At 37.3% G+C, this 27,370-nt stretch overlaps 1 protein-coding gene across 4 annotated transcripts in view; it reads left to right on the forward strand.

Moving 5' to 3' along the window:
- RBMS1 (RNA binding motif single stranded interacting protein 1) overlaps positions 1-20,727 on the forward strand; it is a 142,517-nt gene extending 121,790 nt beyond the window's left edge. For 3 of the 4 annotated variants that reach the window (XM_027878457.1, XM_027878474.1, XM_027878482.1), the window contains exons 7-14: positions 6,393-6,508; positions 7,379-7,428; positions 7,523-7,616; positions 10,861-10,911; positions 13,056-13,166; positions 13,832-13,912; positions 15,174-15,258; positions 18,217-20,727. In XM_027878457.1, the coding sequence (XP_027734258.1) occupies positions 6,393-6,508; positions 7,379-7,428; positions 7,523-7,616; positions 10,861-10,911; positions 13,056-13,166; positions 13,832-13,912; positions 15,174-15,251 (581 nt within the window). In that variant the 3' untranslated portion in view covers positions 15,252-15,258; positions 18,217-20,727. The remainder of the gene's footprint in view (positions 1-6,392; positions 6,509-7,378; positions 7,429-7,522; positions 7,617-10,860; positions 10,912-13,055; positions 13,167-13,831; positions 13,913-15,173; positions 15,259-18,216) is intronic. The other variant, XM_027878465.1, reaches the window with a different exon arrangement.
- The last annotated feature ends 6,643 nt before the right edge of the window (positions 20,728-27,370 follow it).

Raw genomic sequence — 27,370 nt, forward strand, 5'->3', positions numbered from 1 at the left:
TATGCTGCAATCTGCCAAAAAGCAGGGCAGAGTCATGGCGCAACTGTGATCTTGGACTACCTGCACTGAGAAAAGTGGTTGTAGTGGGAAACTTCTTGGACAAACAAAGGTTAGGAAAAGATTTTGAAATAGATTGGCATCTTTTGGGCTTATGGAGGAGCAAGTTCAAAGACACGCAAAATAAAATTGTAGAACTGGAACTGTGTTTGAATTAAAACATCGTGTCCTAGAAACTTAGCTAAAATCAGCAAAGGGAGCTGGCTTTAAAAACACTGTTATCAGGATGAAGAGGGTAGGAGAGACAGGCCTGTAATGAAATAGGTGTGGGAGGAAGAACATCTGTTCAACAAAAACATGCTTTCATAATGCTGCTTTGTTATTTTAACTAAGTTTGGGGTTGAATGGAAGAATGGGTTAAACGGTTATAAGAAGCATAGATGAAACCTCCTCTGGAGCATGAGAAGACAGAACAGAAAAACCTGTAAGAATCTGAGAAGGCCAAGGATAACACAGCATGGTCACAAAAGTGTTGACTCTAGAGTTGAGGAAGTGATGATGCTGAGCAAGCTAAACCCAGGTGTCACAGGCTATTCAGGCTTTATTTAGGTTAATGAAATATATAGTCCTTGTTTGTTTTCAGTAAAGAACAAGAAGTGTTACCTCAGAGAGCAATTTGAAATGCACTGCAAGTTGTTATAATCCTAGAGCTCCTAGGAATGATGTATTAGTTTCACTCTGTTGTTGGGGTTTGTACTTTTTTATTTAAGTTGTTGTAATAGTTATATGTTTTATGCACTATGACTTCCTCTCTAGTTCTCTCAAAACTTTAATTTTTATACTCAATTCTCTTCTCAAATGAACATTTATTACATGATTTCTGTAACCTTGAAGTAACCTTTGCTTTTAGTTCTATTTTTTAAAAGAAGCTATTAAAGAACTTAAAGAAGAACTTAAAGAACTATTCTTTCAGTGAATAATGTGATATTTCAAGCTTTTCCATTTTCCTGTAAAATGTAAACCTCATGATGTGAATTGCAGGAAACAGACTAGACTAGTATAAGGAACCAGGAGATGTGTAGTGAGAGCAGAGCAGCCTCCCTTCCCTAAAGATGATACGAATGTTCACTGTGGTTTTGTTTTTGTATTGGATCCCTAATGATTGTAGAAATGATCTGCTAGGCATCAGATTGCAAGGCATCAAGTCCCTATCACAGTAGCATGTAGCTGGGTGATGATACGTGAGAATAATTATATAAATGATTCTGTAAAGCAGTTGTGCTGCTTTACAGCTTTATATAAGATGTATGTCTGAGCATATTTCTCTCATATTTAAAATTAAAAATATAGGAGTTGAAAAGTTACGGAAGTTTTATGCCTGTTCTAAGGGCTTTGGAACCTATTTCTTTATATTTAATATATTTTTTAATATTTTTTCTTCTTCTGAAAAAGAATGGGGGTGATTTTTTTTTTTCTTTAATGGCTGTAGGGTAGAGAGTTTTTTTGCTGAGCATCCCATACTATTTTTGCTTTACAAGAATGGCTGCTTATGGCAATGATCATAAAAAATCATAGGTTATCCATGACTCTTCCCACTTACAGTAAATGTATTGATCACTCAGATTATATTCTAGGGAGGAAATTGAGAGTGTGAGAGCCCTGTTCCTGCTTGTGCTCTTGACTAGACTAGGAAGAGGTCCACCAGGTATGGTAGACACTACTGTTTGAAATGATTCTGATCTTGGACTTTTTTCTAGTGCAGGAGAGGAGTGCAGTTGGAGCCTGGAAGTAGCTGTCTTCTGTCAGTCATTTTCGGGTGTTTTCTGTTTGCTTGCCTTTACAAAATATCCAGCACTGAAGATCTCTGTGTAGTGAATTTAAACCACCTGACCATAAGTTCACATTTCTTAGTTATCTTTCACAGATTCTTTCGAAATAATCCATGAACCACAGCCTGAAAACCACTGCTAAAGGGTATCAAGAGCTCACAGTGCAGGTGTGGCTCCTGTTGCAGAGGAACCAAAATTTCGTTCATTAGATCAAGACCCTCACCAAGGTTGTGGGTTTGATCCCTGTATGGGCCATTCACTTAAGAGTAGGATTTGATGATCCTTGTGGATCCCTTCCCATATTTTGTGAAATCTGTGAATTAGAAACGTATGCTGCACTAACTTCCATAGTTTGCAATTGCTGCTTAGTTTTAAGAAGCAATATAGGGATCAAAAAAAAAAAGTATTTCTCAAACTGACTTGAAATATACTTCTGTGACAAATTATTAAAGCAATGGAACCCCAAGCATTGTGTTTAAGTGGAGACTAGGATAGTGAAGGGTATATATTTAATTTCTCTATAAACATATAAAGCTGCCCTGATCTTAGGTTGTATAACTTCTTTTTTAATTCACACAGCCTTTGGCAAAATTTCTAGCTATACAGGCTCGCTCTATCATTTAAGTGACGTTTTAATGTCAGAATTCATTAAGTCCCATATGCTCTGCACTAAAAAATAAGCAATGAAAGTCAATAAAAGATGCTGTTTAATAGAAAACTGGCTAAAGGAACAGCATTTTCAACTATTTTATTGTATTTTTTCATGTCTGAAGTCAAAGTTTATTGAAAAGTTGATAAAGTTAGTCATGTAGAGTCAAGGGTGTAAACAAAAATTCCAACAAAGAGCATAGGTTTTGTGCTTGCATTTATAGTATCACCTGCTATGTATTTGGGTAAACACTGAATTAAGACAGAACTCTAACGCAGAGATGCGCATAAAGTGTGTACAACAAGGAAGAATTTACTCTCTGGACTAATATTGCATTCGTATCTCTCTTCTCTAAAAATTTTAGCCCTAGAGGAAGGTGATTCAGGGCAGGAGGAGGAGGTCAGCCCTTTCCACACCCAAATTTTAGGGCCCTGACCTGCTGTTAAAGAACAGCAAAGCTCACAGTTGCAGTTAGAGATCACCTCTATAGCTGCAGGCATCCATAAATTAGTGGGAGTCTTGGTTTTCATTAGGTGTCACAAGAGTGGACAAGTAAACATGGTGTCTTAGCTGCAAAAGCTTAAGTCCACTGTAAGTTGTACCTTTTACATCAGCTCTCTCTCGGCTGCGAAGGCAACTCTGAATATTTATACTCTGTTTTTTGGTCTTGCACATACAAATAAGTCACTGAATGATTAACGATCCACCTCGTCACTGGGACTGCATAGTTCCAACAATTAAACAATAAAAATGACTCTCCTTTCCTTCCTGGACTAGTCTGTACAGCTAGTTAAGAGTTCTTTGTTCAAATATGTATCTGTTATAAACATCTTATGTGCAAGAGAGAGAATATGTTACATATTGGTGAAAAATATGACATAAGCTGAAGAAATAAACTTCAGATTTAATTTTGAAGAGAGTAAGGACTATGTTCATTCTTTGGTGGGAGGGAGATCGGTAGATCATACTTGGCTCCCATGAAGGTTTATCTCCTTCTCATGACCCTCCATCCGATGATCATCAGTCATCGTGTTGTTGAAGGAACAGACACAGTAGCATTTGGGTCACATGTACGGAAGAGCAGCCAAAAACTGCAGTTAGGCTTTCAGTTGGAGCAGTTCCTGCTATCAGATCTTGAACCAGAATCAGGGAAGGCCAGTGCTATAGAGCCTGCTCGCAACAGCTGAAGGTATTAAATAGATGGTCTGCGCTGGTTTTTTTAATGTGAGTTGGAACATTTGCAGCATTTGGCCTCTTTCATGGGTGTAATGAGGAGCAAGAGAAGGTGGAAGATCAGAGAAACAAGGGTTCCAATGACCAGATCCATGCTCAGTAAGATGGAGTACTAACTTCTGGTAATCACAAAATAATGCCTTTTTAAAAATGAGTTTTTTCATTGCTGAAGGTTTTGGATATTACATATGCAAAATCCAATACATGTGGATAATTCTTATTCCATTTTTTCTTCCTCTTTAAATTTGTCAGGAGAATTTTTACAATGCCCCATAAAATATGTTTAATGATCTAAAATTTAACTCTTTTCAGTTATCTACTGACAAATCAGATTTATTCTTAAAATAGGTTTTCATGAACATTTTATTCAACAGTTGGACAGGTTTATTCTGATTTTTTTAAAAATATCTTTATGTTGAGACAATAATGGGAAATATGAGCACAAATACTGCTTTCAGAGAAGTATTTTAGAATTGATTATGGAGATTTTTAGTGAAAGCATAATGCAGCATTAAATAAAACATTTACTACCTGTGAGTGCTACAATACAGAATCACAGGGCTAGAAACATTTAGATACTTTCTGATGTCTTTCTAAGCTGTTCTCATGCTAATTTCTTTTGACTTCATCCAAAATTTTATAGTATATATTTTTGAAGTCACATATGCTCTCCACAAAACTAGATTTTGAAATAACGTATAAGTAGTCAAAGACTTATGGCAGTTAGCTTCAGTATTTGGATCTCCACTCTCTGTTTCTGATGAATTTTTTTCCCTCACCATGTAAAATCAATTAAAATAGTTTCCTACAAGAACCTGAGAATTTTACCCATATTGACTACTGTATTCTGAGATTAACTCCTCTTATTTTAACAGAACTGTATGTGATTAAAATGTCTTGTGCTATGACCAAAGTTATTAGGTCATTGACTTCTATAAAGTAACATCAAATTGTCCATCAGCATATGGATATAATACCTTTTTGCCCCAAACATGCTGGGACAGAAGTTGCTTTGCAAGATGAAAGACTCCAAAGCAAAACTCAGTTCTGGGAATGCCAAAAGTCCACTCAAAAACGCAAGGTTTGGAAGAAAATATTCTTCTACTTTAAGGGTTCTTGTATTTCCTTGTTCATTTACTCCGCTAACAATGTCTCCAACACTTTTTCCAGTGTCATTAGCCTAAACTTTTCCTGGTTTATTTTATTTACTTTTAATTACCATTCTCTTTAGGATAATACATTTTTAAATATTTCCATTGTCATGTTTAATATAATAGTCTGACTCTCATGTTGAAGTGATTTGCCTGCTGTATAAGAGCACACAGGTAGGAAAGGTACAGGTCTCTGACCTGTGTCATCAGTGTTGGAGACAAGACAGGGAACCACACACCAGTTCTGTCTCCCAGCTCATTCCTTTTTTATAGAGAAGGTAGAAGTATAACCAGAGCTAGTGTTTTAGCTATGCCATTCAAAGCCAGGGATGACTTGACTTGGTTAACGCTGGTTTGTGTCAGAGTTTTAAAAGTCAAGCTCTTTGTGAGGTTCTGTGTCTCTGAGGTTTTCAGTAACAATCATCTTTTGCAAATGCAGACAGAGTGAAGAGAGATCAACACTGACCGTGGCTATAGTAATAGATTTTGTTGAAAATTTTTCTTGGGGTTGTTTTTTTTGCAGGTGGCCTTCCCACCCCATGTGTTTACTCTGCATTTGGAAACTTGTATGTTTTCAGGTCCAGCCATGTCTCATGAAGATGTTTCCAAACAGAGAATGACTGGAGGAGTGTCATGGTAAAGCTTAGACAGCTCATGTGTCAGGAATTACTGGCAGAGAAGCACTCACATCTAAGTCATACCAGTGCTTCCACCCTGTGATTAGGGAGGGTGTGGTGCGATGTAGCAGAGCTGTGCTTCGGCCATAGGTACTTGGAAGCATGGAAGGTAGTAACAGGGAAAGAAAGAATACTATGCAAACTTTCCACTGTTTTAATTCTGACATTAAAAATTGAATTAATGGTCAGGAATTATATTAGGCAAAATAATAATAACAAAAAAAAAGAAGTATGGTAATGCTGTTTCATGTCAGTATGCAAAATCCCAAAAGAACGATCTTGAAGAATTTCTGGTTGCATTGTGTATTTTTTATAGAGCAGAGATATAATGGGAATGGACAGTTGGGACATTTTTTTGATGTAAGGTGGAAAGAGATAAGGGTGCCCACTCCACCCTGCTGTCTGGAGTAAGTGGACGTACTGTGCCAGCTATTCTGGATGAGCAGAAGTTTGGGGATGTTACTGAAACTTCCAAGGGATGGGGAGAATATATTATAGGCCTTTGGCCAGATTTGTTCTCCACCCTCTTTAGATATACCTCCAGAGAGGCAAAGCTCAGAATTCAGATGACAGTTCTTGTTCATCCCCAAGCCAACAGACACATATACAGACCATGTTTCTTTCCAACAGGTTTTAGAGCAGTAGTTTAAAATCAAAGATATAAGGCATTCCAGATGCTCTGTTTGTGTGTGGCAGCTGTCCTTGTGTTTTGCAGAACAGTTGTTGATGCTGTAGTATGAGTCTGTGTTATTTAACTGCTTTATTGGGAATATAACTTAAAAATCGTACCTCATTTGGAGAGCTGAACACTTGTGTAAATACATTACTTCAACTAATTTTTCTTCTTTCTTCTCAGTTCCTGCAGAACCTTTATTGTGCAAGTTTGCTGATGGAGGACAGAAAAAGAGACAGAATCAAAATAAATATATACAGAATGGAAGAGCATGGCACAGAGAAGGCGAGGTGAGACTTGTAAGTCCTCCCTTCAAGCTTTAGTGTGGGTGTGCAATAATGAATACTTATGAAAATGATAGGCATTGAGACTTCTTGGCTTGGGTCTTTGGCATATTAACAATATGCAACCAACTCTCACCTGACAGTTTGCAACTCTATAAAAAAATACTTAAATACATCTTTCTTTAGAGGAAAAAAGCAAAATGCAAAACACTGAATCCTACCTCATGAAAGTGAATAATAAAATGTCCTTCAAGTTGGTCATATTATAAACTTCAGCTTTCTCATACTATAAAACTACCAGAAACATAACTTTATTTACATGTAGTAAATAATCCTTTGATCTATACAGCACTCAAATGCACATCACTTTCACAAGATTAAAATAGTATACCAGTGCAGTGCAGAATTAATTTTTTTTTTAGTCAACAGTCATATTTATCTTTAATGTCCAAGATAATAGTTTCGTAGACTTACTGTGGTTAGAAAGCCTAGACACCTCATTTGTATTAGACAGAAAAATTCAAATGTACCTTCTGGAAAACTGCACTCTCCATTCATATAGTTATATACTGTAGGCAACACCCTAACCTAATCATCTGCATGCCCTGACTCTCAAATGTACACATGTTCTTTTAGCCAGGTATTTCCCAGACTGCATTTTGTTCCTCATGATGGGAACATGAAAACCTGTATTCACAGTCAGTATCGCCGATTCTCTTCACTATATAATTACTTCTGTCAATTAACTTTTCCCTAAGTTATGGTAATAAACTATTTCAGTACAATTTTTCAGTTAAAGATAATACAACTAAAGAAAGAGTAAGATAAATAAATTATGATCAAAATTAATTTTGCCAACTCTATTTTTTCTACTTTTTTTTAAAGGCTGGAATGACACTCACATATGATCCAACCACAGCTGCTTTACAAAACGGGTATGTTGAATAATGGCCCACTAATTCAAAAAAATGTTTGCATTATGAAAGATGCAGAGAACTGGCATTTAATAAATATTTCTGCATTTTCTAGATTTTATCCATCACCCTACAGTATTACAGCAAACAGAATGATCACTCAGACATCTATTACGCCATATATCGCTTCTCCGGTTTCCACATACCAGGTTTGTATTTAGAACTTAGGTGAAATGGTTCATTGGAGCTTGTGTTCTTATCAGTTTACAGATTTATCAGTTGTTACATCTGGTTTTATGAATTCTCCAATAATGTTTCATTTTTAATGAAGTGTCCACTTCATGCTATACAGCATGAAAGTGACAGCCTTAAAACCAATAGAGTGTGTGTTTCAGGAAGCACAGCACTGTAATGAGATGCAGAATGTCTTGCAAAACAAAGTCTCTTAACTTCTGCTGATGACTAAGGTATTTGTACCCACTTCTGCATTTCATGTATGAGTTTTCATTTTCTCTCAGTCAAGTTCTTTTAATGTCAACGATACATCTTTAAAGTAATTATTCTTTATTTAAAGCCTTCTTTATTTAATTAAATGAAATTTCAAAGATATTTTTCCACGCATTTTGACATTTTCTTTGTTTTGTCGCAGAAAGCCTGACAATAATGTGTTACACAGCTGTACTAAGATGGGTACAGAAACTTGCTTGACATTAGAGAAGGAAATTTGAAAAAAGGTTTCAGAGTTATAATTACTTTAGCATTAAAATTCAGAGGTTTTCTATTAGGAGTAAAGTATTTAATATCCTAGGACAATGTTTCTAAACCAAAGGTTACTTTATTTTGAACAAAATTAAAACACAAATCATGGACATTTTTTGTTTTTGGAGCTCAGCCCAAAGCTCTCTGAAGAGGCATTTTGATAGGTGTCATCTTGAGTCTCCATAAAGGATATTGATAAACAATTCAATGTGCTGGAAATTATATGGAACAGTTTTAATACTTTGATATAAATCTCTTAGGAATGCTCAGTTTTAAGGCATCATACAAGTAACTTGCTTTTAATGCAGCTAGTATAGCAGTCTTAGATGTATGCTCTGTAATTACTGCTGGAGACGTCAATTATCCTACTGTACACAAAATGATGAGCTATTTTGGCATTCTACTGCTTTACACATAGATGAAGTAAACATTGGTGATTCAGGTCATAAATGACCAAAACTAAATAAATTTAGAAAATTTTTACCTCTATATCAGAGGAAGGAGAAGAGGCTGTTTGCTCTTTAGTGAGAGTCATGCTGAGTTTTCTGACTTACTGTGTGTAAGAATAAATATGGAAGGCTATGTAAAGGGCACATAGAAGGCTAACAGAGGCACTGTGGGCCATTTCCTCAGTTTTTTCTTGCAGAGTTTTCCATTAGCCTTCCATTTTAGGTGAGAAGAATGAGGAAGAATTGTCTAATATTAGTTTGGAGATCTAATGCCTTCTTGCATGAGCAAACTGTTGTGTAGGAATTAAAAGTGTTCTCTAGTACAAAGAGCAGCTGGATTATTTTTATAATTATTTCTGAGGTAGCTTATACAACACAATGTTTGCTCTCAGCAGACAGTGCTAGTACTGTATTTTTCAGTATATTGAATCATTCTGCTTGGTACAGCAATATCTCAGAAACTGCAGTAAATTCTTACCCAGAAAAAAATTCCAGTAAAATTAACTGCTATCCTTTATTAAAATATAAATTATTTATCAATATAAGACTCTCTAGTATTCAGAATCCAAGCAAAAGTTGTGAGTTGGCATGGAAACATGCTATTTAGGAATACAGTATTGTTTTCTGAGTTTATTGAGATAGGCAGACCACAATCCATTATGTTTCCAGAAATGTAGTTAGCTGTATTTCAATATACATAGCATGCTTAAATTATTGTGGATGGAGTTATTAATATCATTATGTTTGAAGTACCACAGTAATTGGAATTGAAAATTAAATTGAAGTATTCTGTACTGTGGAGGAAGGAGGTTCTTGGCCAGAAGAGTTTCACAATTTGAGTATTAGTCACATCTTCATTACTGATTACTCTCACTGAAACCTGTGGCATTCTGTCTTCCACAGGTCGTATCACACAAGCATGATTTATTTATTTTTTTCTTTGAGGCATGGTATAACCTGCTCCTAGATTTATTCTTATTAAAGGTAAACAAGTTTAATAAAGTTTTAGCTGCTCCCGTGTACCCAAATGACTGTACTGAGCCAGTTACTATCACAGTGTGAGTAAATTAGCCAAAGCTTTAGTCAGGGTGTACCAGTATTTTTGCCATTAAGATTTTGCCTGAGGAAAGGGAGTGTTCCAGTCTTTTCCACTCCATTTTTGAACTCCTGTTTGCTCTTTTCCTGATTGAAAAAGAAAAAAAAATTACTTTGATTTGAAAATCAGTATACCGAAAGAAGGCAAGAAATATTTCCATCTTTCAGAAAATACCTCACCTGGATTGTTTTCAAAACTGTGTGTCTGCCTGTCCTGTTCACAGGACTCTGGGAATGAACGGTAGATGTGTTTACAGGGCTTTACGTGTCCAGCAGCAGTGGTGAGTCAGATCTCTGTGTGTGCAGTGCAGGTCAGAATCCTGCCTTATCCTACACACCTCCCTTATCCTATGCACCTACTGTAGGTGGGGAAGAAACATTTTTCTTCTTTTAATATTTCCTGCTGCACAATTTTTGAACGAGCTGTTGCAACCAGGTCTTTTTAACTAGTATAGCAGTTAAAATCATTAGTTTACCTTTTTAATTTACTTTGCCATGCAAAGTTAGGCATGCTACCATCACCACTGGGTGATCACTGATTTTGGAGAGAAAATGCTTGTTGCAAGAGTAGGAATGCTCATCAGATCCTTCTTTTCTTTCTGTGCTTTGGTAATAACATACCACAGTGTCTTGGAACAGAACAGTTCCCCTAATTCTTCTCTTTTTTCCTGGAATAAGATTGCGGCAAAATTCCTGATTTCTTTTTCACTTGTAAAAATACAATAATTTATTTTATTCTGATCACACTAGAAGGCAAATGATGTTATACCATCTAAGATCCCAATTAATTTTCCACAAAGGATTTTCAAAGACAGATGGTGCCTTCTTTTTCAACATAGCAGAAATCTGTCAATTATCTATTTGAACCCTTTCGGTGTACTTGATAAAGTTTCTGAAACGTGCACTAAAAACCAAGTATAGTGTTCTACAAGGTGTATGTGATATTGTCTCCAAATCTTGTCTCTGATTTACAGGAACAATAAATTCATTTTTTATAGAAATCAACGTTGTTCAGTGACTAATTGGATTAAAAAGGTTAATAAATAAGGGAGAGGGCTTGCTAACATGATTTATTAAATTATTACTGTAACTTGAAATATTCAAGAAAAGAATTAATAAAATGAAAAATAAAATACCAATTTTGTTCTAGGTTCAGAGTCCTTCTTGGATGCAGCCTCAACCATATATAATGCAGCACCCAGTAAGTTTTTATTCTTTTCCATTGTCGTGTCACTCATGGTATAAATACTTTGTATACTTTAAACACCAGGAAGTAGGTCTATTCCTGCCCAGTTACTTTCAGATTTGACAATTACATCATGACTAAATCAGGGATCAAAATGAAAGGGGAAATAAAGGTAGTAAACCTGAATTGGGGCCTCATTTTATCAGGTAATATAAAAGTACCTTCAGACTATCAAGCTGATGAGGACCACTAGAGTTACCAAGTCATAAAGAGAAATATTTGGTGGGTTTTTTGATTGTTTAGGATTTTTGTTGGGTTTTTGTTTGTTTGCTATATTTTTGCTTTAAAAACACTTCACAAATATCATTTTACAAACTGTTTATCTTTCAGGAGCTGAAGTTGAAGACCCAGAGTTTTAGAATAGGTCTACCATAGTTCAGGCTGGATAATTTGTGAAAGACAGATGGATGTAGCGATATAAATGACATTATGGGCACTCAGTTGAGAAAACCTGCATAGCCTGTTCTGGCTTCACCACTCATGAGTAATGCTAGTCTCCTACACTTTTGGCTGTACCAGACTGTCAGGCATTCTAATCTATACTCTCCCATGATATTTTGCTTCTTGTCTATGTCATTTGCCAGTTAAGTACCATTATATCTGACACTTACTAGGTTTCTTGAGATGAGCATTACTAGTAATAGCAGGCAGTTTAATATATGCACTCTGATGGTTAACAAACACGTCTGTTTCCAGATATAGAAAGGACATGGTCTTGACTTTAATTAACCTCTCCATGCAGATTATACAATGTAAATCTACTTGGTAGAACATTTTCTTCTTGGGCATGCAGAAAAGGTGATGTTGAACCAGAGCACCCTCTCACACATCTAATTGTTGTATTTGTGGTTTTTGATGTTAAATACACACGCAACAGGTTTTAACTTCCCTCTCTATCAACACAGATTTGCATAAAAAAACATCTTGCAAATCATACTGGGAAAGACACAAGTTGATATCTTACAATGCTATAAGGTGTTTTAGTTGCACAAGTACACAAGATGAGATTTCAAGTTGAAAATAAAGATCTAGATTCTTGACTGAAGTTGAGTTTTGGCCTGTGCAACGACGGGTGCTGTCTTGTTCGTTTGCTTTTCAGAGAAGCCTGCAGTCTTCAGACAGGAAATTCTTTCAGTGTTTGATGTGCCCGTGACTCATTTCTTCTACACTGATCACATGGTTGTTTATCCAACTGTATTCTATACTCCTTTTTATTTTCCTTTTTTTTTTTCATTTTAAGGATTAGTTATTAATTCAAAACATTGGCTTTCAGTACACTGCAATTATTTCTGTTAGTTGTGAGTCTCCATCAATTTTAATCAACATCTTCTACAAGCATAAGTCGGCAAAGTATTTGGAAATGTGTTTTTGTGGAACATGATTGGTAAAATGAAACTTGTTGATAGTCCTCCATTTCAGTTAACTGTGAAAGCCTTTTAAGTGTGCCCTCCATATTTAGAAATCTAGAGTGTTCAAAAATTCAGTGTATAATTTTTATGAAGCTAACAAAATAGTGCAGAAGTGATAGAAATGTCATCGCAGCAGCTAAGTGTTTCGAATCAGCATTGCTAACTCACTCTGCTGAAATCTGTGTGCTAATGAACCCAGCCACTAAGTAGGGCAGCTGTTTTGTGTGTGAACATCGCGTGTGATGGGTAGAATTCTCCCAGCACAAATATTCCTCCAAAGCCCTTGTTCCTATATATGAGATAGAAGTTTCTTCCTAAAGTGTGAAATTCCAAAGCTTAAGCTAAGTGCAACTGTACCTGGTAACGTGTGCAGATTTTTTGCTTTCAAGTTGGCATCTGGTTAAACTCATATTTTAGAAAGCATTTTCAGCAGGTTTCTCAAGTGTATTGCACATCAGCTGCATGTACAATGGGAAGGCAGTGCAGGTCTTGTCAAACTGCAAAACACAGATGCTCGAGTAGAATATTAAGAACGCCTCAGATCTGCTTTTTTTGAATCAGTGCCTGGGATTAAGGAGAGTTCTTGTGGTATATCCCCTCTGAAGGACAGTCCATACTTTGACTGTCAAATCAAAAATGAAATTAAAATCTGAGTGTTGCAACCATTTCTTTCCATCTGTGTTTTACCAGGGTGCTGTACTGACTCCCTCCATGGACCACACCATGTCACTACAGCCTGCATCAATGATAAGCCCTCTGACGCAGCAGATGAGTCATCTTTCATTAGGCAGTACTGGAACAGTACGTAGCACTTTCATACAAAATAAAACTTACACAAGTAGAAAATACTGCATGTAGATCACAATATGCCTGTGCAGCTTGCATGTAGAAAAATGTAATCCTTTAAGCCATCTTTTATACAATAAACTACTAAGAATTGTCTCCATTTTAAAATTACATTTAGCAGTTTTTATTGAGTCTATTAGCTGATCAGAAATTGGAAACGAGTAAATAAAAATAGATCAAAGCTAGGGAAAGGAACCGGGAGGTAACTTCAGAGTTGCATCGAAAAAATTAAAATAATTGGTTTTACTCTTCGTATTCCTTTCCTCAACTCTGATCTCTAAAGTGTGGAACAGAAAGCACATCAGAAGAAGAGATGCAGGCTAGCTTCTAAACTGCAAGACCTTTTTTTTCTGAGCAGATTAAAAAAAGAAAATATGATTGGGATTAACAAAGAAGAAAAGTCCTTTACATAGTCTTTGAAGTCTAAACTTGAATTTTCTCAAAATAGATACGTGAGTCTTCTGGAAAGCCTGTGTATTTCAGACACAAAAGTCTTTCTCTCATGTATGTTGCATTAGGGAAAAGATCAATATCTATTAAACAGTATCGTGATAGGTATTTTGAATACTCTTAAATTTACACTGGGATTTAACTCAACATAATGGACTCTGTCTTTCTAGTACATGCCAGCCACAACAGCTATGCAAGGAGCCTACATCCCCCAATACACACATGTCCAGACAGCAGCAGTTCCTGTTGAGGTCAGTATATTCTGTCAAAGAGCAGAGAAAAGAAATATGATTATGATTGATTTTTTTTTTTTTGGGGGGGGGGGGCTAAGAAAATTAATGCTTAAAGGCAAATACTGTAACTATGAATGTACTGTGAGTGCAGTTTATATTAAACCCATAAAATATCATTATTCTAAACTAATAGCTAATATTATATTAAGGAATGACCTGTATTTATGGCAGTGCAGTACTTGGAGCAGTCTTACTCTACAAGCATAGTTCAGGCAAACCTTGTTTGTGTTTTGTGAAACATAACTCCAATAGGAACAAGATAGGGAGTGTATTGTAGTTTTGATCTTTCATTTAGTTTACCTGTGAGAAAAATTCTCTGCCAACAGACCATGACTGTAATTTTTTACAGAGAATCCTGATTGACCCTGGCAACTCAGGGTACTGTGCATATTTGTCTAATAAATCCCTCCATTGAAGAAGTTTATTAGTCTAGTTGGAGAGCATAACTAAAAGGTAGACAGTAGTTTGTCTACTATTTTGACTCACACCCTCATAGGTCAGTATTCCTCTACAGGAACTAGACAAGATATGCTGCAGCTCTTGTATTCAGAATGAGTGCTAGATAGTCTCTTCCAGAGACTCTAAAAAAAGAAACATATAATTTTAAAGCCTATTTGTCCAGAAATTCCGAGATTTGGTTGTGGATCAGTGTGGATCAGATCTACCCATATTGATCAGAGAAGTACCTTTAGTAATTAGCTCTGGCTGCCAGAGCTCTCTTAGCTGAATTATTTCATAGTTTCTGGGGGTCTGGGTGTAAAGTCCCATCTACAATTCTTTGTGTTGCCTGGTGCCAGTCACATCACAGTACTTATGGTGATGGTGTTTGTATATGTGGCAAGTAGACCTCGTTCTTCTCGCTGCCCCTCAAAAAGAGAGGAGCAGAATGTTCTTTTTCATTTGCAGATAGAAAATTTTCAAGCAGTTATTTGCAATCTCTCTTTGTATTTATTTCTATAATGTCAAAAGTTTTAGTTTGGTTTTTTTTTTATCGTCAAAGCAGCTGAGGAAATACAGGGTTTGCATGATGATTTTATTTCTCTTGTTTGCTGAAATGTAAATTAATGTAAAGTTATCACCTCAGATTTGTAACAGCTCACTTGAGAAATGTTAGGAAGGTTTTAGATCTGAACACTGTTAATTGCAGAAGTCAATTGCCGATTGCTGGTAATGATACCTGATTTTGTGTCTCATGGCTTGTCTTCTTTTTTATTTGCAGGAAGCCAGTGGTCAACAACAGGTTACAGTAGAGACATCCAGTGACCATTCTCCATATACGTATCAGCAAAATAAATAACTGTGAGGTAGGGGCTCATCCTGTCTCATGAAAGATGTGAATTCAAAGATACTTTGTTTCATAACTTACAGTACTCTGTATTGAATCTTTTTTTTATTGTCATATAAATAATCCTGATGATAATATCTGGGGACAAAAAGTGAAATTAGTTTGAACTTAGCCAGAGTCAGAAGCCAGGGAAGGAAACATGGGATCTAGAAATGAGTTAATAAATTATGAGTAATATTGTTTTAATAATTTTTATATAGCATAACTGGATTATGTTGGATTTTATTTGTTCATCTTAGTAGCATGTTGTATACAGAATAACAAGGAATAAGTGGAAAAATATGAGAATCAAAATGCTAAAGGGAACTGTATTGACATGCTCTAGTTCTGTGGTACAGATAAGGTTAGAAGCAGCTTTGCAACTGATTTACAGACCACTGGCAGGGAGGTGGTCTGGTAGAAATTCTTGTTGACCTTTTCTCCTGAAGACTTCTCTGCTCATCCTTTTTTCTAGGAAAAAGCAGTTTGGTCCAGAATTTTGTCAATTAATTTTTAATCCATGTCCTTGTTTGGCTCTAATTCCAGAGTTTTACTTTCTTCCTCCAGGTTTCCTCTGGTTTTGCTTGCATGGCCTTTTTTACTAGCCAGTCATTAGCTTTACCTGCACTTCTTTCATGCAAAATTTTCTCTTTCTGTAGATTTCCGTCCTGAAAATGTTGCTTGCACTAATCGTTTCCTTTTCCATGATCCATGTTTTAAAATTCTGGAATTTTTTTCTTTCGAAATTCATTCTTTCTTTTTTTTTTTTTTTTTTTTTTTTTTTTTTCTTTTTTTTTTTTTTTTTTTTTTTTTTTTTTTTTTTTTTTTTTTTTTTTTTCTTTTTTTTTTTTTTTTTTTTTTTTTTTTTTTTTTTTTTTTTTTTTTTTTTTTTTGAGTGCTTTGTAAGCTAGACAACTTGAATAAATAATTTTTTACGTCACATTTTCTAAGACCTCACACTGAAAAATTCCATTCAGCTGCAATAATGTGCTAGAGGCTGTCTTAGAAGGGTTTTCCTACAGCCCTCATGGCGTTTGTTAAATACTGAATACAGTTGTGTGATATTCTCTCTAAAATGTATTGATCCAAGAGAACACACATTTTGGCATTACCTTTGATTCTGCAGGTCAGCTGTGCTATTTGACAACATTGCTCTCATCCCCATAATTGGCATAACAGCTTCTTATATGTAAAGATAGAAACAAACCAGTGGGGAAACTTGGCAAATTCAACAGATGGCACAGCCTGCGTAGCACAGCATATGACCTGTGTTATTCCTGTAGTCTGGCCAAATGCTGGCATCTAGAGAAAGCCCACATCCTTGATTTGCTTCCAGGACAGGCAGTAAGCAAAGCCACAGGCTCTTCTCGTTATCCATCTCCTAGTGTTAAAATCATGACTCCTGCACATTTCCCACGCCAAGGCTGTTGCCTGGTGTTGACCGCTTTTCAAGGAATTATTTGTTTTGCCTTAAGTCTTCCCTCTGGGCATGTAAAACCTCCTTACCAATAGAGATCTGTGGTGGACAGCGAAGCGTAATCCTGCATGTAATATCCCCATCCTGCCTCTCTCTCCCAGCCTGTCAGTATCTTTCCCATAGACTGAGACCAGGCAGGAGGAGCAGCCTTAAGTCTCCTGAGAGGATGAGTTGTGTTGTTATCTGAGACACATTTTGTATTAATGACTCTGTGTAGAATTCCAAGCTCTGTGTGTTTGTTGTAAGTCAGTTCTTCACAAGTCTTATTCTTCAGAGAAGCACTGTTACCTGTATTTATGTGCAACAGGAGCCAGTGAAATCTGTGACAGCAGTGACTATAGCAGTGGGCACATGGGGAAGGTTAATATTACTCAGCTGATTTCAGCCTCAGAGTATGGCATTTGGTATTTCTGTCCCTGGAACATGCTGGTACTTGTCTTGTTTCAGACAAGTGAAGGGGAGGGATTTGACTGATATTTTGTGCCCTAAATACAGGGAACATTGCAGTGTCTTGATTGTTGTAGTTTTATTACTCTTGTCAAACTGAAACTTCTTTCTAAATGCACATGCAGCACTTTTGGGAATGTCCTATTTAAAGTCAATATACATATTCCCATAAATGAGGGGTAAATGACAACTAGCACATTTGCACAAGTGAATGCAGTCAATCAAAAATACACAGCGTCTTTCCTTTGGCAGCTACATTTAATAACTTCACAGCTTCTTTTCAAAAAGTTGCTCCTATGTGAAATATAGTCAAACGGACTTGAAAATACGCCCCTGTTGTATATGCACCAATAATGTACAAGCCTTAAAATACCACACTTTGCCTTGCCTTGAGAAATTAAAAAATTGTCTAAACTTTTTTGTCATTAGCTGGGTATTTTTTTTTTTCTAAACCCGTATGGCAGTATAAGCCAATACCGTACACTGAGAAGTCTGCCTTCAAATTTGATGAGCCCTGAATTGCTGTTCAGTATTGCTATCGGGGAGGCACAGTAGCTGTCTCTGTGTTAGCTATTGTACACAGCCTCCCTAAGGCTGCACTGAAAGGAAGTTGTGTTCCTTTTCCAGAGATCAAAAGCCTTGGAGATGCCACAGGAGTAGCACGCTCAACCACTTCTGGTCAATTAAAAGGAAATAACAATAACAAAACAAAAAAGAAGGGAAGAGCTTTGAGTGCAGCCTCACAGTTCCCCAGTGGGAACTCTGCATGCTGAGCAGTTATTAGAGAAAGAGGGGGAAATACAGTACAGGCTGTGTCCTGGCAGAGAGCCTTATCCTGGGAAGGGCCAAGAACCTGCAGTGCCGCCTGTGCTACTTCTCAGGTTTATACTCGGATTCACTTAATCTTCTCTCGGCTGTCTAAAATAGGAAATCATTTACTTTGGTGGACAGCTACATTAGAAAAAAGGCGTGTGATTGTAACTCCGCTCTAGCTCTGACCTTTCTGTGTTACAGATGTCCAGTGTTGACCTGGCCTGGAGAAGGGTGCAAAGGCTGAAACAATCATGGATTTTACTGATCAATTGTGCTTTAGGAATTATTGACAGTTTTGCACAGGTTCTTGAAAATGTTATTTATAATGAAATCAACTAAAACTATTTTTGCTATAAGTTCTATAAGGTGCATAAGAAAAACCTTAAATTCATCTAGTAGCTGTTCCCATGAACAGGTTTATTTTAGTAAAAAAAAAATTTTTATCAAGTGTTATGACGCAAAAAAAAAAATATTCAAATTTCTGGGTATGCACAGATGACCACGAAGACTTATTCACGTGCATGACAGAATTTGTGTTTTGGTTTATTTTTATTTTGTTTGTTTCTTTTTTCTTTTTTTCTTCTTTTTTTTTTTTTTTTTGTATGAAATGGATTTTCTGAAGTTTAAAATAGTAAAACATCTAAGATGATGTTCTGTGCTTGCAGTGTGTGAGTGTTGCTTTAGTGCCGTGTTGCAGTTATAGTGTCTGGTCTTTTAGCTTTCTGTTTTTCTTTTAATGTAGTGTGAAGTGTCTTATCCTTTTCTATAAATTCCAATTTGCCTTAAATCTTTCAATGCTGTAGCTGTTTCAGTAAGTAGTCCAAACTAATGGTGTAGAACGCTTTGACCAAATGAGCTGGTCTATTATGCCTTGTAAAACAGCAGCATAGGGCTTTTAAAGGTAGTCAATAAAAATTGCTGAAAATTTGGCTTTTTTAATGTGTAGTAAGTGTTTTTAATGATTTTTTCACATAATATGTAAGGTAGTGAAATGCAAGAGGGGAAAAAATGTTTTGTGTGAAACACATTTTCTGACTGGGGAAATTTTAATAGTATAAATTGTTTGTAAGGCCATATGCCAATAGTTCCCTCTGGTAGTTTGAATGATTTAGGAACTCTGCTGTATGATGCAATGTAAAATCTTTTTTTGCCTTTTTTCAGAAACTAACTCGATGTTCTAGTTTTAGCATAGGTAGAATAGGGACTTTGGGGTGGAGATATCACCGAATGTTTTTGTCCTTCCTTTATACTAATGATAGTGCTTTAGGATGAGGATTGTGCTGAGACTTAGCAAACAGAAAAGTTGCTATTACAGCAAAATGGCAAAAGCTAAAGGACTCGTTTTTCAAACATATGCTGAGATCTAAGTAGAAGCATAATTGATTGGGTACTAGCTCTCTATAGTAGGTAAATAAAAAGACTTGGCACTTTTAAAAGGTAACTTTACCAAAGAACAAAGAGCCAGTAACCAATAATTCTGATTTGTCTCAGCATTGCGTCTTCTGTACTCTTTATTTTTGCCGGACCAGTTTGCGGTTAGGAGAATGTGCCTTTTTTGTACATTTGCATTTAGGTTTTATAATTTTAATTGATGTATGGACACAAAAGCATGAAGGAAGACTTGGATCCAAGCAGTGCCACACTTTACATCATCACTACAAGTGTTAAGTGTAAAGAAAACCAATTTTGAAACTATGAAATTCCTGATTCATAAATACACAGTTATTTGTACTTCACATATTAAATAATTCACTGCTACTAAAGCTCTTTATTACAATTGCATATGTTTTAAATCGAATGATAAATTAAGTTGTCTTCCAAAACTGTGTACTTCTCTGGTCAGCTGTATATGATCAGTTATCTACCTCAAAGTTTATTTCCTTTTGTATTGGGACAGGTTGCTGGCCCTCCCTGTTTCCACAGACCAAATCATCCTAGCTCAGGAGCTAGGGCTAAGCAGTTGTTTCTTTCAAGTATTTTTTAGTTTTTAAATTTTGTGTGAGTATTGGAGTATAGATGTCGGTGACATTTCATAGTTTCAAAAGTAAATTGCTGCTCTGAGAAGTGTAGATTCTAGTGAAATGCATAGTCATAAGAGATGTGTTTTTGTTTTTTCTTTTTTTAAAAAGTTGTGGTATTATTGGTTCTATGCTCCCTGGAATATTACTGCTTTGTAAAAGTCCAGACTTCCTGCAGCACCTTGCCTGTACTTGGTAACTTTCCAAACCTGGATCTCTCACTACTTGCTATTTTTGCATTAATTAAAACTGCAGTATGATAGCTGTGTTCGAGGGAGGGAAGAGTTGCTGCCAGAAATGTCTGAACTAAGTGCCATACTCATTGTCTGGGTAAGATTTGGGAAATTTAACCTCTGTACATAAAGAAATAATCAGTTACTTAAACATCACATAGTAGACAGCCATTAAATTATAAAAAATTAATTTATGAAGAAAGACCTTTTGTACAGATTGAAAAAAAAAAAGATTTTCATAGAGATATCTATATGATCAAGAGAGTTAATTTTTTATTTTTGTTTTACTAGTGCCACAAACTTGCCAGTGGTAAATTATTTGTCCGGTTCAAGATAACTCTGTAGTTTTGTTTCCTAGGACTTGTTGTTAAACGCCAAAAGACATTTTTGAACTGTAAATTTGATTAGATTGTTAGCTTTTTTCTGTTTTATTTCTTTGAAAACTTTTGAATAAAAAATATAAAAAAAAAAAAAAAAAAAAGTGTATCGTCTTTTTCCTTCGGTCCTTCCTTTATTTGGGGGAAACCCCCAACCAGGTTATGGTAAAACCTTCACATTTATTTTGAAATCTTTGAAGTTGCATTGTGCTTTACTGTCAAGGTTTTTCCCTCCTCTGTTGTCCATCAAAATCAAATTTTAACTCTTTCGCATCAACTACAAAGTCACTCTTTTAGGCAAAACAGGAAAAGATATATGAAAAGTATATGATGAAATGTTTGCTCTGAATGCAAAAATTCTGTTGTTCTCTGTGTCAGCCCGCACGGAGAGTTGTGTGTAACCAGGCTTGTGTGCTATAGTTGTGAATGCTAACCATTTTTCTAAAAGCAAAGGTGGAAATGGAGGGTCACTTTGGTAGCTCATAGTATCAGACTGCTGCCTACAAGTGCTTTTGTTTCCCCACGTGCGCTGGGGTTGGCTGGCATACCGAGTTCTGGAGAGCAGAGGTGATACTTCACTGGAATGCAAAATGATCCCCAATCTTCCAGCTGCAATCTTTAAGCACTTTATTTCTTTAAAGATAATCTTTGATTTTATTATCTTTTTGGCAAAATCACTACTGCTGATGGCACATATCCAATAGAGGATTGCTCTGTCCAAAGTAAGGCTTGGGAAAACAAAAGAGGAAAACTCAGACTGCTGTGTCTCCTCAGCCAAATGCTTTACCAATTGCATGGTCTTGGTGTGGCTTTGTATTGATGTGTTTGGCAGGAGAGGGGCTCTGACTTAGCTTTGGGTGTTCAAGAGTGCATCCAGTGGCAGAGAGCAGTGGCAGGTGATCCAGTGGGCTCCTGCACCTTGCTACAGGTGCTGGAGCAGCAAAGGGGAGGCTCGCTCACCCCAGGCTGTGCTGCTCTGGAGAACCCTCTCCCCCTTGGGAGACAGTCCTGACCATTGCATACACAGCTTTGAGGTATCCCAAGGGCTCCACCAGCCCTGTGGTGGGGCAGGCAGCCTGCTGGGGATGTCAGGTGGGGGTATGTTGCAGGTGGCGTGCGGCTCAAGCTTTCAGTCACACAGTACTAGCACAAGATACTGAGAATAAATGTGTTTCCGGTGGAGCTAGCAAAGAGACTCATCTAGAGGTTGGGAGACTTGGTTTGCAGTAGCTTATGCAATGAAGACATCCTCAACAATGATGGCCCTTATCATTAATGGAGAGAAAAAAAATCACACTATGCTTACTAAGCACTCAACTCCTGTAACTGAAAAAAATACCATTTAACCATTTTGGGGTCATTTATATATTGGTTCAGTATGTTGCCTGTCTAAAATGGAATGCATAGGAAGATGAATACAGAAAACTTTCAGAGGGTTTTGTTAATTATTCATGTTTATCACCATACTGAATTAATCTCAGATTAATAAGCAGTCTTTTTGAATTAAGTATGAATACTACCTCAAAAAAGCTGTATGAAAATAGACTCAGTGCAGGTTGGAAACAGTTTTTGATCTCTGTTTGCTTTTCTAATTATCCCTATGATAAATTTAGCTCTCTCAGTATAATTGATAAGAATGAGTGGTTTCAGATTTGTACCTTTTGCCTGATATAATAAGGCTGTGTGTATCATTTCTATCAGGCAATCTGCAGTAATGCAGTATCTTTATGTAATATACTTTAATTGTATATAATAAAACTCATATTTATTACCAACTAGCTCATTCAAACATTGACTCCGTCCTCTTCCATACAACCTATTTTGAACCCTACTCACAAACCTACTGTTAATAATTTCTTTTACCTCTTAACAAATACAGATAAGCATCGTATTCATGTAGGGTAATTGTGTACTAGAACAAATGCTATATGTAAGATCATGCACCGACCCTGTTGTTTGCTGGTTGTTACTGATTAGAAAGTAGCCTTTCTTTTGGCACTGAACATAATCTTTTATTTTTCTTTATTTTCTAAATTAAATACTCTGGGCAGGTGCAAGACAAGTACTATAACAAAGTACTGTTGAGCAACTGAGACCTGCTAATGACTGTTGGCATACATTGGGCTAGAATAGTTGTAGAGTAAGTCAGAGTAGTCTAAAGGACTTTCCTGGTACTCTGTGTTAGTTTTTCATGGGGAAAAAAACTTAATTAGAAAGTGCTGTTTTGCTCTCTCCTTCTAGCTTTAATTTATGCCACAGTACCTCCACCATACCAGAAAAACTCAAAGATTTACTAAAACTTTGCCACCTTAATTTGCCCAGAAACATCGTATCAGAACTGCATTTTATGTACCAGAATATTTGTATAGGTTTGTGCTCTTATTGCTCCTGTGCACACTTCACTGCACTCGTTTCTTTTGCTGTGATCAACCACTCCAAAATTATTTGCAAATTTCCACATGCATTGGAATAAGATGCTTAATCCTATCCTGTCCAGCAGTGTCTTATTGTGAAAGCCAATGTGTTATTTGGTGGCATTTAAGAAATGTGTGCTGTTACCTTCCAAAACGCTTGCCACACTGACGTAGTCTTTCTACTGTGAAAGATCATCTGTATCATTCTTCAGCCAACAAATTCTGGCATTGATTAACCCAAACAAATCTGAGGCTCTTGGCTTTCAGTCTCGGTCCATTAGTTCTATCCAGAATAGGGGTTAGGATATACAAAACCTATTCTATTTGGCAACTTCTCCTCCAGCAACTAAGAAAAGCCAAGCTGATGTCAGAACAGCAAAGATTTACAGGGCAGTAACCAGAGGGAGAGTGTAAAGGCCTGCTTGTGGAGTGAGTCAGTCTTTCCTTTACAGGACAACTCTAACCACATCTACCATCTGAGAAATCCGTGCAGCCCATTTCTCTAGTAAAGGGGAAATATCGAGGAAAAATACTACTGGGGTTTTTTTCCATGTCCAAGAAGAAATGCTGGATTCTCCACAGGCAAGTGGTAACCGTTTAACTTATCTTGCCTTTTACAGCAGTTTCCCCTCACTCCATACTTACATCAGTGGTATTCTGAATTCTGCTGTGTTATACTGGTGTCCCTTGAGCTGAATAAACTGACCTGTTTTGACAGCTTCACTGGGATAGAAAGAGATTTTTGGGGAACTTAAGGAATGAAGGTATGTGGCACCCTGAACACTACAGGTGTTCAGGTCAACCTGCTCAGGCAGCTTTCTAAGTAGCATTATTGTTTTAGAGCCCAGCATGCAAGTGTTACCAAGGGGAAAGGTACTTGGAAAATGGTTTCTACACGTGCACTCTGCTGATTTAAAGAAGTCATCTGCAGTTGGAATTTTCGTAAGTATTTTCACCACCTGAAATTCACACACAGGGCTGGTGGTTTTAAGCAACATCTGTGAAGCACTCGAAGGTAATGGAATAAAACAATGATTCAAAAGTAAGCCGAGAGAAAATTTACCAGCAAATTCAATGTTTTGGTAAATAGTTTTAGTTTTTTGCAAGTACAGATAGAACATTACTTTTCCTTTGTGTGCTTCAACCTTTCTCCAATGGGAAATTATTACATACCAATGAGAAAATACTCTGCCAATTTTTTTTTTTTTTTGCCTTCCAGTGAATATAAAAAGAAATGAAGATGTATTTACAAGTATTTGTTCTGGTATCTTTAGCCAGTCTCAAAGATAATCTGTAAGCAGTATATACATAACTAGGCACATGAAGCAGTTATTTATTGACCAGCTCACAGCAAAGAAAGGATTTCACCAGCCATTAGGCTGAGCACGAGTCTGCTCACCAAGCAAGATACCAGCAGTGACTTTGCTGGACAGGCAAACATCGGGCAGCAGGGGAAGGCTCAGTTCTTGCAGCTCCCTGGAGCAGACTCTCAGCACTGCCACATTTCCGTCCTCTAAAGCTCCATCAGTGCTACTGACACTGATGACTTGTTCCAACAAACTTACCTGATGCTTCCTGACTAGCCTTGCTCTTCTTTTAGATTTTATACCCTTTTCATGTTGCTGCTTTCCTTCCTTAACCCTTGAGGTACTGGCAATCCTGTCCTAATAGCTCTACCTCTGCCATTGTTTTACCTTTCCTATTTCCCCAGGCTTTCTCACAGCATTTTTCCAGCACTCTGAGCAAGGTTACACAGCTGGGCTGGATCAGAGTTCGGTCCTTATGCACGGGGAACCCTGGCCCTGGGAGAGGGGAGGGAGGCACACAGCAGGGGGCTGCAGCAAGGAGTGACATACTCCAGATCTTCCTTATGTCAAGAAAACATTCAAGTGCAGTTGGAGGAGCGAGTGTTCAAAGAGCTGCAAGTGTTGCTGTCTTTGACAGCGCAGAATGAAAGCTAAATTTCAAATAACTTTAAGAAAGACCAGCGCAGCTAGACAGAATGAATGCTCCAGAAGTTACCAGCTGTGTGTACCATAAGTTCATGACCTCCTTCAGCCCTGCCCTGCTCACTCTCCATAGTTCAACAAGTTCCAGCTGCTGGTGGCCAGAGGGTTCTAATGTGAGTAGGAAGGAGGCAGCTCATCAGCAACTCACGGGCTTCACACAGCAAAAAGCCCTTTTGTCACTTATGCACTCAAGCAAGTCACTGCACCCTGATCTCCTGAGCTGCAGAAGTTAAGGAACAAAGCCAGCAGTAGGGAAGTAAGCTTGTGTACAAGAGTGGAAACACTTGGGGTTTAAGTTGTTTCTAGGTAAACTGTTTTTGAGAGTGGTCTAGCTCTGTCTTGACTGGTATATCTAGAAACAGCAAAGCTTTACCCACTCTTCTAGGGTGAATTTTGTACTGAAGTATTGAAAATTGAGATTTCAGTTATTAAAAAAATGAATTAAGTAGTTACAGGAATTCCTCTCCTAAAAATATTTTGCAGATGAAACTAAGCCAGTCGTCTCTGGGAAAACAATTCAGGACAAACCATGCCATTGTGTGTATTACAGTAAGCATATGCACAGCTCATCTCTTCCAGATGGAGATCATCGATCAGCCCTGCAGTGTGCAGTGCTGCCCTGTTCTAAGGCTGCAATTAATTTTCTAAGCGGTGTTGTGCTGCATCAGCAAACGCAACGATTGGACCTGCCCTGTTATAATTGGACTCGCAAGGTGAGTGAGGGGTGCAGAGCCCTGGGCTCAGAGGGGCACTCTCTGCCGGCTGGGACTCGGGCTCTCTCTGCTGCTGCTGCCTTTGGCTGCTAGTGCTGTCGTGGGGACAGACAGGGCAGACTCCCCACCTCAGCCACTGCTGACCTTACCCAAGAGCTTGAATAACATCTCATGGTGCAGCCGCCAGAGGGCATCTTCAGTGTAAACCGAAATAATCAGAAAAGGTAAACACCCATTCATAGTATGTCATTGTGGTGCGTTTATAGTTACCTGTTATTAAAAGCAAAACCTCATCCTGCCTTTGCACAATACGATGCAAGTGCTCACATTTCTCACAATGTGTTTTTACTCATCGGTAAAATAACAATAGGATTGTCTTTATCAGAGGAAAATAAAAACTGTAATTTTCTTTTGGTTAATGAAATGCGTATGGATGCCTTCACTGCACAGTAGGCAAGGGGAAAAAAAGAATCTAATAAAAACCACAACGTCACCAAAACCACGAATGCTCCAGGCAGAGTCAGGGAGAATTGACAAGTAGCTTGTGTGGGACAGACGAACACAAGAGGAGCCAAGCAGCAAGGGAATTCTGGAAGAGTCAAGCAGGTTGCAAACAGTCAGCACAGGCCAAGGTTATAAACCTTTTCGCCATTAACTCAAGCCTGTCTATTTCCATATACTCTCGGGAGCATCCTTTTTATTATTATTATATCTTCATAAGAGCCAATTGAAAATTTCATTCAAAACACAGTGTAAAAGGAACAAATACCTTTTCAGGATATAAATAAATCTCTGAAAATAAATTAGTATCTTGAAGGCTAGATGGAAAATCTGTACTACAAAACAAAACTATGCTAAGTATTTAGAGTAATATAGAAAAGGCAGCTCATTTATGCAAAGTTCATTCAAGAAAACCTTACAGTGATCATTAAAGACAACTTCTTGTATATCAATCCAGATTCCTAATACAGATGTGACAGGTGTGAGGAGGGACCCACAGAAATTGTTATTTTTGCTGCTTGTCCTTGTCTGTAGTACAGCTTGAATATAATGAATAAATTAACCATAACCCACAGAGGTTATTAGTGCTTCAAGTCGCAGAAACTTTTTGCAGCATCCGTTTTGGCCAAGGAGAATGATCTTGACAGTGTATTTCCAACTGTTGTGTTCACCTCTTATTCTGTTGGACACTCAGCCTTGTTGGACTGCATCACGAATGCCTCAGGCCTGGCCAGTGGCTCTGACCTGCACAGACTTGCTCTTAAATGTGGACTACAAGAAGCATTTGTTAATCTCTGACAGGGATTTTGTGACTCTTCAAAGTAATTAGATGATTCACTTCTGGACCAGGCCAGATTACTGTATCAGGCACAATAAAAGACCCAAAGAGCAACCAGAACAAGTAGGAGAGTTCATAGACAGTCATGAATAAAAATACTGTAAGTCTGGAAATAAAGTATTTCTCTGTTTTCCACATGCCCTAGCCTTAGGCTAAGCAGTGCACAGACACAGACTTGAATTTCTCGAAAAACATCTGATCCAGGCATGTGTTAGCAGTTAATGAGTATTGCTTTGTATGTTGAATGAGGGT

Source organism: Empidonax traillii, unplaced genomic scaffold (genome assembly GCF_003031625.1).
Source record: "Empidonax traillii isolate 1590-97213 ecotype Southwest subspecies unplaced genomic scaffold, ASM303162v1 scaffold5:size3517227, whole genome shotgun sequence".
In the NCBI taxonomy this organism is placed as follows: Eukaryota; Metazoa; Chordata; class Aves; order Passeriformes; family Tyrannidae; genus Empidonax; species Empidonax traillii.